Source organism: Nycticebus coucang, chromosome 24 (genome assembly GCF_027406575.1).
Source record: "Nycticebus coucang isolate mNycCou1 chromosome 24, mNycCou1.pri, whole genome shotgun sequence".
Lineage (NCBI taxonomy): Eukaryota > Metazoa > Chordata > Mammalia > Primates > Lorisidae > Nycticebus > Nycticebus coucang.
The window spans coordinates 1,097,975-1,117,178 of record NC_069803.1 but is presented as its reverse complement, the minus strand read 5'-3'; the positions used below and the strand labels follow the sequence as shown (position 1 = coordinate 1,117,178).

General features: G+C 34.8%; 1 protein-coding gene across 1 annotated transcript in view; it reads left to right on the top strand.

Annotated features, from left to right (window-relative positions):
- The window catches only part of LOC128576584 (A disintegrin and metallopeptidase domain 3-like), a 180,964-nt gene that overhangs the window by 142,523 nt on the left and 19,237 nt on the right, over positions 1-19,204 (top strand). Inside the window, exon 17 of the mRNA XM_053578828.1 lies at positions 17,077-17,163. Coding sequence (XP_053434803.1) covers positions 17,077-17,163 — 87 coding nt within the window. The remainder of the gene's footprint in view (positions 1-17,076; positions 17,164-19,204) is intronic.

Below are 19,204 nucleotides of genomic sequence, written 5' to 3'. Positions count from 1 at the left end.
TTTCAATCAAATCATTCATATCAAGAACCAAAAAGACAAAAAGTCAATTTGAATGCGAAAAGACTACTAAGAAGTACCAACAGGAAGATGGCACAGATGTTAAAATTATCCTTTAAAGAATGTAAAACAACCAGCATTAATATGTTTCAGTGAGCAATTGTGGACACGCTCGAAGCTAATAAAGCAATAGAAAGTGTCAGAAAGGAAGTAGAAGATACAAAGAAGAACCAATCAGAGAACTAATGTGTATATATTTTTCAAATGTGATAAAAGGAAATAATGTACATATTCAAAGCGTGTTGCCTTGGGTTGCCTCTATCCTGTGGTCTTCACCTTTTCCCAGTGTTGTGAATTTTATTGGGTCCTCAAACTAAATCTCTGAAATGGTGGATGGGTGGTACTGTGAATCAGCCATGCCTTGTTTGGTTGGGTGGATAGATTCTGTAATGAGCTACCCATGGTCTCCAACCATTTCTTTTTCCTATGCCACAGATTAGAAAAATAAGAGTTGTCTTGGATCACACATTAAATACAAAAAATCTAATGTAAGCTGATTGGCAATAAGAAAAGCTCTGTTCATACTCTTTGTGATATCAGACATCACACACAGATAAGCAAAAATGTCCTTACAAAATCAGCATGTAGCCCATGGGCTGCAAGCTGGACACCCTGAATATAGTAGCATTGTTCTTTCTGTTGGTGGTTGATGCTTGCATGAAAGGATCAATAGCCAATGTGTTCTTTTGTGCCTGTGGTAAGTTCCAATCCCTTAGGTGGAACACTGAGTGTCCCAGGATTTATGTTAGGTGACACCCTGTATCTCCTGGATGGAGAAGTAAGGCAGAGCTTGTTTAGGTTTTGTGAACCTGAAAGGCTTTGCAAAGGCTCAACTGGGCTCCGAGGTTGCTTTCTTGGGAACTAAAAAAACTACTTTGAGACATCATCTAACTCCAGTAAGATTAGCCCATATCACAAAATCCCAAGACCAGAGATGTTGACGTGGATGTGGAAAAAAGGGAATACTTCTACACTGCTGGTGGGAATGCAAATTAATGCATTCCTTTTGGAAAGATGTTTGGAGAACACTTAGAGATCTAAAAATAGATCTGCCATTCGATCCTATAATTCCTCTGCTAGATATATGTCCAGAAGACCAAAAATAACATTAAAACAAAGATATATGTACCAGAATGTTTATTGCAGCCCTATTCATAATTGCTAAGTCATGGAAAAAGCCCAAGTGCCCATCGATCTACGAATGGATTAATAAATTGTGGTATATGTACACCATGGAATATTATGCAGCCTTAAAGAAAGATGGAGACTTTACCTCTTTCATGTTTACATGGATGGAGCTGGAACATATTCTTCTTAGTAAAGTATCACAAGAATGGAAGAAAAAGTATCCAATGTACTTAGCCCTACTATGAAACTAATTCATGGCTTTCACATGAAAGCTATAACCTAGTTACAACCTAAGAATAGGGGGAAGGGGGAAGCGAGGGGAGGGTGGGGGGAGGGGGGCAGAGGGAGGGAGATTGGTGGGATTACACCTGCAGTGCATCTTACAAGGGTATATGTGAAACTTAGTAAATGTGGAATGTAAATGTCTTAACACAATAACTAAGAAAAATGCCAGGAAGGCTATGTTAACCAGTGTGATGAAAATGTGTCAAACAGTCTATGAAACAAGGATATGGTGCCCTATGATCACATTAATGTACATAGCTATGATTTAATAAAAAATAAAAATAAAAATAAAAAATAAAAGTAATCATTCTTATTTTTTTCTTTTATTAAGTCACATACACACAGATCATGAATACATTTATGCATATGTGGGATACAATGTGTTGCTGTTTTTGTACAATTTGTAGTACTTACATCAAACTAATTAGTATTAGATAGGTTTTGCCTCATTTACTTGATTATTATAATACATTTATGTTCAATACTTGATAGACTTGACTTCAAGCTATTTCCCCATTAACCATTTTACAGCCTGTGAATCTCAGGTCTTCATCACCCAACTAAGAACCTCAAAGTTAAATATAAAAGTAGTTTGCTGATAAACCAGAATATACAATGGGTTTTGCTAAATGGTCATCATAAAATTAGTCTTATTTATCAAAGTATTAGTCAATCAGTGCTCATTCTACTTAAGGCTGTATTTATAGTTTTATGACCTTTAAACATCTAACAGAGATGAAAATAACCCTCTATGAACAGCAAACCCAGGCAAGTAAAAATAGTATGCTTACTATTCTGAATACATATTTACATTGATTTTACTTACAAATTTAGAGCTAGCCTGTTACCAAAACTTTACTTATACCAAGTAAAATGAAAGGAATTTAGGGTTAAATAGAACGTGTTTTAACAGTTTTTGGTATAATTTACATGAGCACTTCTTTATTGTTTATTTCTAATCCAATGAAAACAGAACTTTTATGCAGCTATATTATGTAGACACATTGTATAACATAAATCCACATAAACACATAGCAAAATATAGTAATGTAAACTGCTTTATATAAAGACAATTGAATCCAAATTATAGTTCTGGCAATCTGGGACAAATTGAGATTAATGATTAAGATGATTCAATTATTTTCTTACCCAATAATGATTTTCTGCCTGGGCAAGTCTGATCATTGGTCCATGCCCACATGACTATTATTTTTCATGGAAGGAAAAAAACCATAAAAGTGAAAGCAAGCAAGCAAGGAGAAAGAAAAATGAAAGGATCAAAGAAATGAAAGCAAAGGGAAGGAAACTGAAGAGAAGGAAAAGGGAAGAAAGAAAAAGAGAATGGGTGATTATCAATATCTCACTTTTGAAAGGTTCTGCCAGTTGGAATTTATTGTTTTTCAATTTATCATTTTCAAATCATTTGGCAGAAATTCTCCTTATTATAAAAATAAAAATTTTCTGTATATCTTCACTCCATATGACCAGGCACTTGTGTTGCCTCTGGAGTTATGTACATATCAGTTTACACACAATGGGTTTCAAACCCCATTTCTTAAGGCAGTTAATAACACATTGAACAAAATTAAAAGAATAAAATGAAAAGACATATTACAGGAAGACCAACATAGTATATTCTTTCTCTCTCATAGAAAGGTGAAAGAAAGTTTTGTAGCCATGTTTGAAAATATTTAATACAGTTATTAGAACTTCCTCATGCAGTGGATTAGACATCACAAGTATTAATTTCTGTGATTAGTAAGTGAACAATTTTCAAAAGAAGAGTTTGCTTTGGGCTCCACTATATAGGAAATGAAGCCAGCTGTGATGTGGATTTTGAATACTATTTGAATGTAGCTGTGCATGGCAACCCCTGCATATGGAGTTCGATCCTAGACATATTGGGTTAAAAATGGACTGTGATATAAACCTTGGAAACTAGTTGATTCAAGAACTGCCTTAAAACCAAGACTATGATCAGTTATATTTTGTGCAACCAGTTTTATAACAAGTAAAAAATGAAGAGTTTACCTACTTTTTGTGTCAGAGAAGCCCATAATCTATGATTTTTTTTTATTGTTGAAGATTCATTAAGGGTACAAAGAACAAACTTACTTTGATTGCATTTGTTAGGTAAAGTCCCCCTTATAATTGTGTCATGCCCCCCAAAGGTGTGTCACACACCATGACTCTCCACTCCCCCTCTCCTTTCCTCTCTCTGCTCTCCCTTTCTACCCCCCCCAACTGTGTACTTGTTCATTAAGTGTCCTCATATCAGAATTGAGTACCTAGGATTTTTGCTTCTCCATTCTTGTGATGCTTTACTAAAAATAATGTGTTCCACTTCCATTCAGTTTAATACAAAAAATGTAAAGTCTCCACGTTTACAGTGGCTGAATAGTATTCCATGATATATGCATACCACAGCTCCACAGCTCCACAGCTTGTTAATTAATTCCTAGTTTGGTGGGCATTTAGGCTGTTTCCACATTTTGGTGATTGTAAATTTGAGCTGCAATAAACAGTCTAGTGAAAATGTCCTTATAGTAAAATGATTTTTTTTTTCCTTTTGGGTAGATGCCCTGTAACGGGAGTGCAAGATCAAATGGGAGGTCTCATTTGAGTTTTATGAGGGTTCTCCACACTTCCTTCCAAAAGGGTTGTATTAGGTTTCAGTCCCACCAGCAGTGTAAAAGTGTTCCCTTCTCTCCACATCCACCCCAACACCTGCAGTTTTGAGATTTTTGTGATGTGGGCCATTCTTACCAGGGTTAGATGAGATGATCTTAGGGTGGCTTTGATTTGCATTTCTCTGATGATAAGGAACAATGAGCATTTTTAATATATGTTTTAGCCATTCATCTATCTTCTTTAGAGAAGGTTCTATTCATCACTCTTGCTCATTGATTTAACGGATTGTTGGCTCTTTTTATGTCGATGAATTTGAGCTCTCTGTAGCTCCTAGTTATCAACCTTTTGTCCAATTCAAAATATGCAAATATCCTTTCCCATTGTGTAGGTTGTCTGCTTTCATTGTTGTCTCCTTTGCTGTACAGAAGCTTTTCAGTTTAGTTAAGTCCCATTGGTTTAATTTTGATGTTGTTGCAATTGCCATGGAAGTATTCTTCATAAAGTCTTTCCCCAGGCTGATATATTCAAGTGTTTTTTCCATGCTTTCTTTCAGGATTTTTATTGCCTTAAATTTAGGTCTTTTATCCATCTTGAATCAATATGTGTGAGTGGAGAAAAGTGTGAGTCCAGTTTCAGTCTTTTGTGTATGGATATCCAGTTCTCCCAACATAATTTCTTGAATAAAGATTCTTTTCCCCAGTGTATGTTTTTGTTTGGTTTACCAAATATTAGGTGGCTGTAAGATGTTAGTTTCATTTCCTGGTTTTCTATATGATTCCAATGCCTATGTCTCTGTTTTTGTGCCAGTACCATGATGTGTTGATCACCATGGCCTGGTAATACAGCCTAAAGTCTGGTAGGGTGATGCCTGGCTTTGTTTCTATTACTAAGAACTGCATTAGCTATACAGGTTTTTTTCTGGTTCCATATGAAATGAAGACTTGTTTTTTCCAAGTCTTAAAAGTACAATATTCATATATATATTTTTTTTATTGTTGGGGATTAATTGAGGGTACAATAAGCCAGGTTACACTGATTGCAATTGTTAGGTAAAGTCCCTCTTGCAATCATGTCTTGCCCCCATAAAGTGTGACACACACCCAGGCCCCATCCCCCTCCCTCCTTCCCTCTTTCTGTTCCCCCCCATAACCATAATTGTCATTAATTGTCCTCATATCAAAATTGAGTACATAGGATTCATGCTTCTCCATTCTTGTGATGCTTTACTAAGAATAATGTCTTCCACATCCATCCAGGTTAATACAAAGGATGTAAAGTCTCCATTTTTTTTAATGGCTGAATAGTATTTCATGGTATACATATACCACAGCTTGTTAATCCATTCCTGGGTTGGTGGGCATTTAGGCTGTTTCCACATTTTGGCGATTGTAAATTGAGCTGCAATAAACAGTCTAGTGCAAGTGTCCTTATGATAAAAGGATTTTTTTCCTTCTGGGTAGATGCCCAGTAATGGGATTGCAGGATCAAATGGGAGGTCTAGCTTGAGTGCTTTGAGGTTTCTCCATACTTCCTTCCAGAAAGATTGTACTAGTTTGCAGTCCCACCAGCAGTGTAAAAGTGTTCCCTTCTCTCCACATCCACGCCAGCATCTGCAGTTTTGAGATTTTGTGATGTGGGCCATTCTCACTGGGGTTAGATGATATCTCAGGGTTGTTTTGATTTGCATTTCTCTAATATATAGAGATGATGAACATTTTTTCATGTGTTTGTTAGCCATTCGTCTGTCGTCTGTCAATGTCTCTTGCCCATTGATATATGGGATTGTTGGCTTTTTTCATGTGGATTAATTTGAGTTCTCTATAGATCCTAGTTATCACATGATCCTCTCAATAGATGCAGAAAAAGCATTTGATAAAATCCAGCATCCTTTTCTAATTAGAACAATATTCATATTTTAATAGGGATGGCATTGAATCTGTAGATTGATTTGGGAAGTATAGACATTTAACAATGTTTTTTCTTCCAAGTAATGAGCATGATATGTTCTTCTACTTGTTAATATCTTCTGCTATTCCTTTCTTAGGGTTTCTTAATTATCTTTGTAGAGTTCCTTCACCTATTTTGTTAGGTACATTCCTAGGTATTTCATTTTCTTTGAAACTACTGTGAAGGGGATTGTGTTCTTAATTAGCTTCTTATCTTGGCTGCTAGTAGTGTGTACAAAGGCTACTGAAATGTAGATATTTATTTTTATATCCTGAGACATTACTGTATTTTTTGATGACTTCCAGGAAGTTGACTTCCACTCAACTTGTGTTTGAGTACTTGAGGTTCTCTAAGTGTATGATCTTATAATCAAAGAGTAAAAGTTTTATCTCCTCTAATCCCATTCAGATGTCCTTTATTTCCTTCTCTTGCCTGATTGTTTTGGCTAGAACTTCCAGCAATATGTTGAATAGTAGTGGCAATAGAGGACAATCCTGTTTGCTTCCAGATCTTAGTGGAAAAGCTTTCACCCTTAACTCCAGTCAGTAAAATATTAACTGTGGATTTGTCATACATGACTTCAATAACTTTAAGAACTGTGCCACCTATGCCTACACTCTTCATTGTTCTAATTTGAAAAGGATGCTGGATTGTATCAAATGCTTTTTCTGCATCTATTGAGAGGATCATATGTTCTTTGTTTTTACTTTTGTTGATATGGTGGATTATGTTTATGGACTTGGATATGTTAAACTGGCCTTGCATGCCTGGGATGAAACCTACTTTATCAAGATATATGATTTTTTTGATGAGAAGCTATACTCTATAAGCTAGAAATTTGTTGAGAATTTTCACATCTATATTCATTACTGAAATTGATCTGAAATTCTCCTTTTTAGTTGGGTCTATTTCTGGTTTTGGTATCAGAGTGATGTTTGCTTAGTAGAACAGGTTGGGGAAGATATCTTTCTCTTCAATTCTTTGGAATAATTTCTGAAGTATAGTAGTAAACTCTTCCTTGAAGGTTTGATAAAATTCTACTGTGGAGCTATTCTGCTAGGGCATTTTTTTTTTGGTGGGAGATTTTTGTTTCTTTGATCTCAGTGCTTGAATTTAGTCTGTTCAGGAGACCTAATTTAATTGCACTTTCTTCCTGGCATCATCTAGGGAGATGCTATGATTGCAAATATTCATTTCTTTCACATTATCATTATCACATTATTATTTCTTCATTCATTTCTTTCACATTATCAAATTTCTGGGCATAAGAGTTTCTTGCAATATTTCAAGACAATCTCTTGTATTTCTGTGGCATCTGTTATTTCCCCTTTATCACTTCTGATAGAGGTTACTAGAGATTTTACTTTTCTCTGTCTTGTTAGTGTGGCCAAAAGTTTATATATTTTATTTATTTTTTTCAATAAACCAACTCCTTTGTTTTGTTAATTTTCTGAATGGTTGTTTTGTTTTCAATTTCATTAATTGCTGATTTAATTTTGGATATTTCTTTCCTTGGGCCAGGTTTAAGCTTAGATTGTTCTTCTTTTTCCAATTCCAAAGGGTGGCTTCTGAGTTTGTTGATGTGCTCTCTTTCTGCTTTTCAGATGTAGGCATCTAACATGAGAAGTTTTCCTCTCAGGACTGCTTTTGCTGTGTCCCACAGGTTTGGGTAGCTTGTGTTTTCTTTGTTGTTATGCTCAAGGAACTGAATGATTTCCTCTTTTATCTCCCCCCACACCCAACTGTCATTCAGCATAAGGTTGTTTAATTTCCATGCCTTCATGTGAAGCTGAACATTTTTGTTGTAGTTGAGTTCCACCTTTAATGCCTTGTGGTCTGAGGACATACAAGGTAAAATTTCAGTTATTTTGGTTTTATTAAGGTTTGTTTTGTGTGCTAGGGTATGATCAACTTTGGAGAATGTTCCATGGGGCAGTGAGAAGAACACATATTCTTTAGGTTGGGATAATGTGTTCTATATACGTCTATCAAGCACAGTCGTTCTAGGGTCACATTTAAGTCTCTCATGTCTTTGTTTAGTTACTGTTTAGAAGATCAGTTCATTTCTGTAAGAGGAGTGTTAAAGTACCCTGCTATTATGGTGTTATGGTATATCATATTGCTCAGACTAATTAAGGTTTGTTTCAAGAACCTGGGAGCATTTAAGTTGGGTGCATAAATCTTTAGAATTAAAATGTCTTCTTTTTCTATTTTCCCCATGACCAATATGAAGTGTCCGTATTTCTCTTTTTTGATGTCAGTTGTATCTACTTATATCTGAAAATAAGATTGTAACCCCTCATTTTTTTTCTGAATTCCGTTTGCCTGAAAAATTGTCTTCCGTCCCTTAACTCTGAGTTTTAATTTGTCTTTAGAGGCTAAGTACGTTTCCTGCAGACAGCAAATGGATGGCTCGTTGTTTTTATTTTCTTTGTTTTGCCCCCAATCAGCCAATCTATCTAATTTCTCTTTAGTGAGAAATTCAAGCCATTAACTTTATTGAGATAATTGATAAGTGTGATGGCGTTCTATTCATGTCACTTTCTGGAAACCCATTGCTGAGTTTTATCTTTTGCATCATTGTTTAAGCTAGGTTTTGTCCATTAGTTTCTGGGTGGTTTCTTTGCTGGTGGTCCATTGTGATGGTCAGTGTGTGAAATAGGTTGAAGGATTTCCTGTAGAGCTGGACTTGTTCTGGCAAACTTCCTTGATGTTTGTACATCAGTAATAGATTTGATTTCTCCATCAATTTTAAAGCATAACTTAGCAGGATACAGAATTCTGGGCTGGAAATTGTTTTATTTAAGTATATTAAAGGTAGATTGCCATCATCTTTGTTGCATGACTGGAGACACGAATGAACAGCAGCTTTGCCATTGGTGTAAACTCACTCCTGTAATTATTAAGTCAAGAAACAGACTACACGCAATTAGATGAGATGAAATGGCATGTAGCAAAAATCTTTTTTCTAGGTTTTGGTTTTATATTTTTCCAGTTACATACACACTTAATCTATTATCTATTAGTTTCATCATGATCTTCTTTTACCTATCTGAAATTTAACTTGAAAGGAAATATTTTGTTATCATATCAATACAATCACCTTGTAGTAAACCTCTTCTTCTAAACATTGACTAATTTCTGAGCAGGTATCTAAAGGAAGATCACAAAGAAGAAAGTAGCCACAGGGGAATGGAGTTAATAGAAGAATATCTTCAACCATTCACTTAGTTTACTCAGTATGAAGTAATGACTGTGTCTTTCCTTCATGGAAGAGTACCTATAGACCTCTGACAATATGTTGTTAACATATGTCAACCCTCTGCCTGTATCCCTGAGGAAGGGTGGCATGCCCTTTGATCTCAGGCTTCATGGGGTGTACAGCTTCAGAGAAAAGGCCTAAGGAATTTACAACTCCAAAAAAGCCTAACTCTGTGTGTAACCCAGGGGGGTCAAAGTCCCTTAAGGTGCTGGAAGAAAAGCAAGTGATTTTAAACTCACACTGAATTCACTTTGTAGGATATGTTTATTTCTAAATATTATCACTGCTTGATGTAGGATATGTTTATTTCTAAATATTATCGTACATTCTTCTAGTTTGAAAAGCGTCATTTGTGAAGTCGCAGTCACCCTGATGGATTTTCCCCGTAGGTCAATTGGTGTTCACTCCTTGTGGCTTGCAAAATCTTTTCTTTTGTCTTGACGATGGACAGGTTCATCACAATGTGTCTTGGAGCAGATCAGTTTGAGTTGAGATCACCCAGGGTCTGATAACCCTCTGAAATGAGTGTGTCAGAATTTTTGGTGATATTTGAGAAATTTTCATTTATAATATTCTCCAGTATGGCTTCCATTCCTCTGGAGCATTCTTCTTCCCGTTCCTTCCCCTTCTGGAATAGCTATATCTTGCATGTTTGAATTCTTCATGAAGTCCCACAATTCTATGTGTGGACGTCCTGCTTTCTTTCTTTCTTTCTTTCTTTCTTTCTTTCTTTCTTTCTTTCTTTCTTTCTTTCTTTCTTTCTTTCTTTCTTTCTTTCTTTCTTTCTTTCTTTCTTTCTTTCTTTCTTTCTTTCTTTCTTTCTTTCTTTCTTTCTTTCTTTCTTTCTTTCTTTCTTTCTTTCTTTCTTTCTTTCTTTCTTTCTTTCTTTCTTTCTTTCTTTCTTTCTTTCTTTCTTTCTTTCTTTCTTTCTTTCTTTCTTTCTTTCTTTTTCTGCTTCTTTAACTACCTGAGTTATCTCAAGAGCTTTGTCCTCTATCTCTCAGATTCTGTATGGTCTGATCTATTTATTGATACTTTCTACTACATCTTTAAGTTCCCTAATTGACTGTTTCAATTCCTTTAGCTCTGAAATATCCTTTCTATATTCTTCATATCATTCATCTTTTATTTGATTCTGTTTTTGGATTTTCTTTTGCTTATTTTACACATTCTCAGGAATGTCCTTCATTATTTTTATCATCTGTATTTTAAATTCCTCTTTGGTCATTTCTAACATTTCTTTATAGGTGGAAATCTCTGCAGTAGCTACTTCATAGTCCTTTGAGGGGGGAGAGTTGTTCTGTTTTGATTTTTCATGCTGCCAGAATTTTTCTGCTGTTTCTTCCTCTTGAGTGTTTCCTTTTGTCTGTTTCCTTGCCCTAATTTTTCATTCACTTACTCTTGTTCTTTAACTTACCATGACTCTAACCTAAGGTATTGATGAATCATTTTGGTCCAGGACTAAAAGGATGAGAAGGTTGAAGAGCATGAAGGAAAAAAATATATTAAAAAAAAAGAGAGAACAGAAAGAGGGTTAATAAAAGGTAATTTTGACAAAAAGAAGATAGGCAGTGAGAGTGAGAGACAGGAGTAATAAAGGTTTACAGTTTTGATCCACACCTTTAAAAACCCCCAACCTCTGGGGGTGGCTGGGTTGTGTGGTTCCCTTGAGGTCTACAGCTCTTTGCCAGCATGAGGAGACACAGTATTACACCTCCACCAAATAGAGAAGAAAACAAAAATAATTAAACCAAAATAAACCAAAAAAAACCTAAACGATAAAATTGGGAGAAAACCAAGTAACGGGGCCATAAAAACTAGCAAAAAATAAAGATCTTATTTTTAAAGAAAGCAACATTGAAAAATTATATTTACACTAGAAAATGAGGAAAAAATATAAGAGGAAAAGTTGAAATGAAATAACAAAAAAGGAAAAAAACAAAAACAAAACTATATATTACCTGAATATTACCTGGGCAACAGGTGATCTTCTGGTTTATGGGATGCTAATCACAATGTTTATACAGCTGTACATGATGGAGACTGGAGGCCTATTGACATCTTTGCTCTCAAACCTCACAGAGTTGAGAGCCTGAATATCTCTCCTGCCTGCTTAAAAGACATTTTAATCCATGTCCCTAGGCTAAGCAGAGGCTTTCATAGGAAAGATTGTGTCACTGGGATCTTTCCTAAAGTGGCTGCCCACTTATTATGAATACCAAAAGCAGCATCTCTTTATGCCCCTAAGGGCCAAGGCTGGAAGGCAGCTCTCCAACTGTTGAACAATGAAATCTTGCTCTTCCCTGTGTCTAAGTCCTGGCCTCTAGGCACTGTTCAGAGTCACTTGATCACTAACCCAAGGTCTCCCTGCACAGACTTCACTCTGGGACCCTGAGGACAAAGCCTGAATGGCAGCTCTACCATAATGGCTGTACAATGTCCACAGTCAAACAATGAAAAAGTCTTTTCTGGCCCAATGGCCTAGTCCTGGACTCTGGACACTGCTCAATGTCACTTGTACACTTGCCAAAGGTCTCCCAAGGTAACTCAAACAAGTGACCAAGTCCAAAAATCAAAACAATGCACAGGTAAGACATTCCCTGTTTGCAATCTCATTGCTGCTATAGCTCAGCCACAGTAGCCACCATGGCCTCAGACTGAATGCAACCACTTGCCACTTCTCCAGTGATTTTGTCCTCCTCCTGGGTCCAGAAGTCTCCTGAAACCTCACTGTATCCCCAAAGATATATTTCTGAGCACAGCCCACAAACCAGAGGTGCCTGGAGTCTTTTCTCCTTAATGTCACTGAGCCTGGTTGCAACAAAGATATTACTCGGCCACCACCTTGATCCACCTCATAATTTATGATTTTTATGATGCACTTTTTATTCAAGCAATTAATTAACTCACCTAATTGTTTCTGAATATACAACTTGAAATATACAAGGTCTGGCAATTAAATTTGTGAACTTGCCACCATGTGCTTACATCGGCAGCACTGTATGTACAACTTAGTGAGGTTTCATAACCCTCGTATATCAGTATCTCACAGTTGTGTTCATATTAACAACCTGTGGTATCTTTCTGAGTGGTGTTAATTATTGTTGCATCTTTTTGTGTGCTGTTTTGAAAATGTTGGAGCTTGAATTAAAGTGATGGACAAACATTTATAAATTTCTCGTAAACTTGGTGAGAGTGGAGGAAAATCAGGGACATGTTAGTCCAAGCTTGTGGGATAATGCCAGGAGGAAAACAACAGTATAAAAGTAGATTAAATGTTTTTCTGAGGAGAGGGAAAGTGTCACTGATGAGGAGAGGTAAGAGAGGCTAGTAACAAGTAGAACTGAAAAAAACATTGCAAAAAGTTTATCAAATTGTGTATCAAAATCAAATGCTGGCTATAAGAAGCATAGCAGACCAAAAAATGTCAATAGAGGAAAAGTTAGAAAACTCTTAACCAAAAATCTTGGCCAGGAACTCATGCCTTTGCATTGTGACAATGCACCAGCTCACACAGCACTGTCCATGATGGGATTTTAAGCTAGTAAAGAAATAATTATATTGGAAAAACCTCCCTATTCACCTGATCAGGTCCCCAATGACTTTTTCCTTTATATGAAGATAGAGAAATTATGAAAAGGAGACATTTTAATGACATTCATGACATCACATGTAATACAAGAACAGCTTTGATGGTCATTTCAGAAAAAGTTTCAAAATTGCTTTAAAGGGCAGACTAGGCACTGAAGTGAATCTATACCTATCTAAAGAAAGTACTTAAAAGCTGACCAAAGTGATATTCAGCTCTGAGATATATAACACTTTTTCTAGGATGAGTTCAATAATTATCAGTGCTTGCATATACTGTGCATAAGCACATACATATGTACATACTGGTGTGATATAAACTATAGTAAATTATACCAATTAATTTGGAAAGTGTATGCTTTTAAATGTGTATTGGCAGAGTGAAAAAGAATAAGAGAACTAGTTTAAGACAAATGGAAAATAAATCTTTAGGTGGTGCAATATTCCTTACATTCAGAGAACTCTGATGTTGGTAAAGTATGATTCAGGTCATTTATCTGGCTTTTGCACATTGATGCAGTAGTAATTTTGGATTGGTGTGACTTTTTATACCTAACCATTTTGATAAAATACTTATTAAGGATCTTTTTCTATGTTGCAGGAGTTTATTAAATGGCAGTCTTCATCTTAGAAGCTAACTTTAGGCCCTGATATTTGCAATAATTCAATAGAATGATGCTTATTCTAGAGGAAGGACCACTTTAGTAGCCTGAATTCTATGGTCAAATATCCCTCTATATTTTCTTCCATGGGATAAAAGTGTGTTGACTGCATTCTGTAATTGAGAGGAAAGACAGAGAAGTGAGTAGTGGATTATGAGAAATAATAACTTCTGTGTTTTGTGGGGACACATTTATGCATACTGCAACATTTTAGCCACCCTTCTCATCTCCTTGTCATCAGTTTCTCCTTAGGACTCTGAGGCTGCAGCTGTGGTAGAACCTTATTAGGCTGACCAACTAGACTCTCCCCTTTGCCATTGCCTTCAATTTGATAGTTTTCTCACTTCATTTCATCCATCAGTGGTCTTCCATTGATTTCAAAATCCTAGGGAGTTTTTAAACCTCTCAGGTCCATATTACATCATTTTACTCTTTTATTTATTGGAAGATAGGGCTTTTATTTGTTCCAACTCTGTCAAAATGGGAATCCTTCTGTGTCTGTTTTTAGTCGTTATCAATAACATACCTGATTCTCAAAAGTTATTGTACATTGATCAGTTAATTTCAGAGAAGTTGGGAAGTAGACTTCTTTAACTCGCTCTTTTTAAATGTGGGTACTTTATAAAATTAAAATTAATGCATATCGACATATTTTATACATAAGTTAATATATATGACTTGTTTATATATGTTAATCAATAGAAAAACAAGCTAGAAAGATTTCTTATTTATCAACATGAATATGCATATCTGTCTTGTTGATTAAAATATTGTAAATAAAACAGTAATAAATTTTAAAAAATAGTGTATCAAGTGAACAACATACTCCATGCAGATGGGGATTATTCTACCAATGCAAGTTTGCTTAACATTAGTCATGATAAAAAGCATCTTTGAATATGTCATTTACAAGTCTTAGAACAGAAAAAGTTTATGAAATTTATCCTAGCTCACCAAACTGTATGGAAACAGATAAGTACAAGAGAACCAAGAGATGAACCGAGACATTTACCATCATTTGATCTTTTAAAAGCCTATCAAAAACATAAATTGGGGGAAAGATTCCCTATTTAACAAATGATACTGGGTGAATTGGCTGGTGACTTGTAGAAGACTGAAACTGGATCCACGCCTTTCACCATTAACAAAAATTGATTCTCACTGGATAAAAGATTTAAACTTAAGACATGAAACTATAAAGACACTTTGAGAGAGTGCAGGGGAAACACTTGAACAAATTGGTATGGGAGAATAATTTATGAGGGGCATCCCCCAGGCAAGTGAAGCAACACCAAAAATATATTTCTGGGATCTGATCAAACTAAAAAGCTGCACAGCCAAGAACACAGTAAGTAAAGTAAGCAGACAGTCCTCAGATGGGGAAGATATTTGCAGGCTATGCTTCTGACAAAGGTTTAATAACTAGAATCCACAGAGAACTCAAACTTATTAATAAGAAAAGTACATGCAATCCCATTTCATTGTGGGCAAGAGACGTGAACACAAAGTTTCTGAAAATGACCATGGCCTACAGACACATGAAAAAATGCTCATCATCTTTAATCATCAGAGAAATGCAAATAAAAACCACTTTGAGGTATCATCTAACTCTTTTTTTTTATTAAATCATAACTGTATACATTGATATGATCATGGGGCATCATACACTCGCTTCATAGACCATTTGACACATTTTTATCACAGTGGTTAACATAGCCTTTCCAGCGTTATCTCAGTTACTGTGCCAAAACCTTTACATTCTACATTTACCAAGTTTCGCAAATAACCCCTGTAAGATGCACCACAGGTGTGATCCCACCGATCCCCCTCCCTCTACCCAGCCCCCCTTTCCCACTTCCCCCTATTGTTAAGTTGTAGTAGTTCACATAACAAAATCCCAAAACTACAGATGTTGTTGGAGATGTGGAGAAAAGGGAACAGTTCTGCACTGCTGATGGAAATGCAAGCTAATACATTTCTTTTGGAAAGAAGTTTGGAGAACACTTAGGGAACTAAAAGTAGACCTATTCTTAGGTTATAACTGGGTTATAGCTTTCATGTGATGGTCCTACATTAGTTTCATAATAAGGGTGAGTACATTGGGTACTTTTTCTTCCATTCTTGAGACACTTTACTAAGAAGAATATGTTCCAGCTCCATCCATGTAAACATGAAAGAGGTAAAGTCTCCATCTTTCTTTAAGGCTGAATAATATTCCATGGTGTACATATACCACAATTTATTGATCCATTCGTGGATCGATGGGCACTTGGGCTTTTTCCATGACTTAGCAATTATGAATAGGACTGCAATAAATATTCTGATACAAATATCTTTGTTATGGTGTGATTTTTGGTCTTCTGGGTATATGCTAAGAATAGGGAGAAAGGGGAAAGGGAGGAGAGGGAGGGGGGAGGGAGGGGGAAGGAGGGGGATTAATGGGATTACACCTGCAGTGCATCTTACAAGGGTATATGTGAATCCTAGTAAATGTGGAATGTAAAGTTCTTAGCAAAATAACTAAGAAAATGCTACAAAAGCTATGTTAACTAATGTGATGAAAATGTGTCAAACGATCTATGAACCAAGTGTATGGTGCCCCACAATCATACTAATGTACACAGCTATAGTTTAATAAAAATAAATAAAAAAATATGTCAAATAAAAGTAGACCTGCCATTTGATCCTGCAATTCCTCTACTAGGTATATATCCAGAAGACCAAAAATAAGATATTTTCACCAGAATGTTTATTGCAGTTCAATTCATAATTTACAAGTCATAGAAGAAGCCCAAGTGTCCATCGACCCATGAATGGATTAACAAATTGTGGTATATGTATACCATGGAATATTATGCAGCCTTAAAAAAGATGGAGACTTTACCTCTTTTATATTTACATGGATGGAGCTGGAACATATTCTTCTTAGTAAAGTATCTCAAGAATGGAAGAAGTATTCAATGTATTCAGGATTATTATAAAACCAATATATAATCATCCACATTTTCATATGAAAGATAAAACACAACTATAGTCCAAGATAGATGAAAGATAAAACACAACTATAGTCCAAGAAGAGGACAGGGAGAGAGTCTGTCAGTAACTGTAAATAACTTTTATTCTTCTCAAGTACAAATATGCATAAAAGTATCTTGTTAGGGTCAATAGGAGTATATAATATAAAAATGCTAAGACAGGTCCTAGAAAATACAAAATATTGGTATGAATTAGCTAAATTTTTTATTTTATCAATTTGTAACTATAAGTATAGCTCTGTTTTCTCAGGAGAAAAAAATGTATCCTATTTGTAATATTTTACATTTTATTGATTAATAACATACCATTTTAAATGTGACTTGATTTTTTTTTACTAAAATAAAAAGATATTATGAAAGTCACATTCATCTGTTCTGTTTAACTCATATAATTTCTGTGCATATAATTTTTGTACAAATATGATTCTATACCTCTTGACCTTACATTTCATTTTTGTTATTGCTTGCTTTAACATTATAGGCTTGTCGCAACATGGAGTGCTTGGAGCTTGATCGACATACAGATAGATCTCGGTGTAACTCAGACACAAAATGCCAGGGGCACGGGGTATGTATATATTTTAAGTACAATTGTTTCAATCCATATCCATGACATTTTCCATGATAACAAAGTTCACAATTATTTGTTGTGGAAATTTCCTTTAGAAAATTGCTATTAAAAAAAAAGAAAAGTTGATTTCATTATTTATGTATATATTAAGGTCAGACAATTAAGTATGCAAACATCTTAGAAAAAAAGCTACATACGCATTTGCTGAAGATCACTATGGTCACCTTTAAATTACTAGCTTGGGAAGCTATGTATCAATACCAGTGCCTAGTCCACCCTCTAAAGCAATTTTAGAACTGTTTCTGGAATGGCCATTGGAGGTGTCACCTTATGCACTAAAGAAGAAGCAAGAACAATAATGAACAGCACTCATCAAGACACCGTCACATGTCCACATGAACACAGCTGTGAGACAGTGGTATACCAAAGTTATAAACATTACCCAGCTGTTTGTACAGTGCTGCCAACATAACCACACAGTGGCAAGTTTGTGAACTTAATTGTCAGACGTCATGCATGGACACTTCTGATCATCATTATAGGGAAAGAGTTCCAAAATTGCTTTGAAAGGTGGACAAGACATTGGAATCAGTGCATTGCTTCCCAAGTAGGGAAGGTGACTATAGTCACATTCAGTAATGAGTATGTAGTGCTTTTTCTAAGATGAGTTTGCATACTTAATTCTCAGACCTAATGCAATGTGTATGTTTACAATCAGATTGTTACAGTATTCATGAACAAATGTCTATGAAATTTATATAAATATGTAATATAAAACATATCAATTTTTATTATACTAGATTAAGATTATGAATTTTTGAAATGAGTTTCTTAAAGTTTGCACATATACATTTACACATGCAAACACAGACTTATTATAATTTTATTATAAATATATAAACATTCTCACAATATGAATCACATTGCTTTTAATATATTATTTTTATAGGATCAAAGTTTCCTGCACATTCTGATGTTTCATCCTTCAATGACTTCAATTTAATTCCCTGTATAGATCATCCATGCAATATTTGAAATGTCATTTAGTGGATGGTATTTCACATAACATTAACTTTTAACTATTGCAACTGATAGTACAATAGACACTGTTGCAAATTCACTTCTTCATAATTATTTCTTAAATAATTAGCAGCACAATCTGATTTTATCAAATATATGTACCATTTAAATTTTCATCAGTGTTAAACTGACTTCAAGAAATATTATGCCAATTTTCTTTCCCAAGTTATCATGTATGAAAATGTGCATTTCTTCATACAGTACCTAGACTAGTTTTTTAGTCCTTTTATTCTCCTCCAATATGCTAAATCCATTGTTAATTTGGGTTTATTTTATGATATATTTTCTAAGTATATATGGTAATATATGCTATTTTTATTTTTACTTGTCCGTTTGTTACAAACTTACCTACTAGGTTATAGTTATTTTGTAAACTTTCTTATATGTTTGTACTTTAACTTTGTGTCCAGTGTCTTCTGCCATTCTGATTATTAATATCTTAAGTAATAATTTAGATGAAAATGTTCTGTCTATATCTTGAAACCATAGTTGCCCAAGATTGCATACACATCCTATTATAATATTTACAGTTTCTTTTTCATTTCTTATTTACTTTTAATTCACATTTGCATTTAATTTCTGTATATTTCTGAATTCTCTACTTGCCCTTTTCCTATTCATTCATCAGATTAAATTTATATACATTTTCTTGCCTTCCACCTAAATTTTGCTATCTGTATCTCATTAAGAAAAGTTCTCCCCCCCTTTTTTTCTATTTTTCACAAATGCTGGTCTCTTGTCATAGCTATATTTTTAAATCTGACATAATTCATAATAAATTTTAAGTCCCATAATTCTACAGTTTAACTTCATAATCTTCATGCTTTCCATTACAAGGTATTTAAACTGAGTCAAGAATGTTATTTACTTTATTTAGAAATACAACAGACAAATAAGAATATATCTCTATGTTGTAAAATACATTGCATGGACATTTACTGTACTACTTTTTTATTTT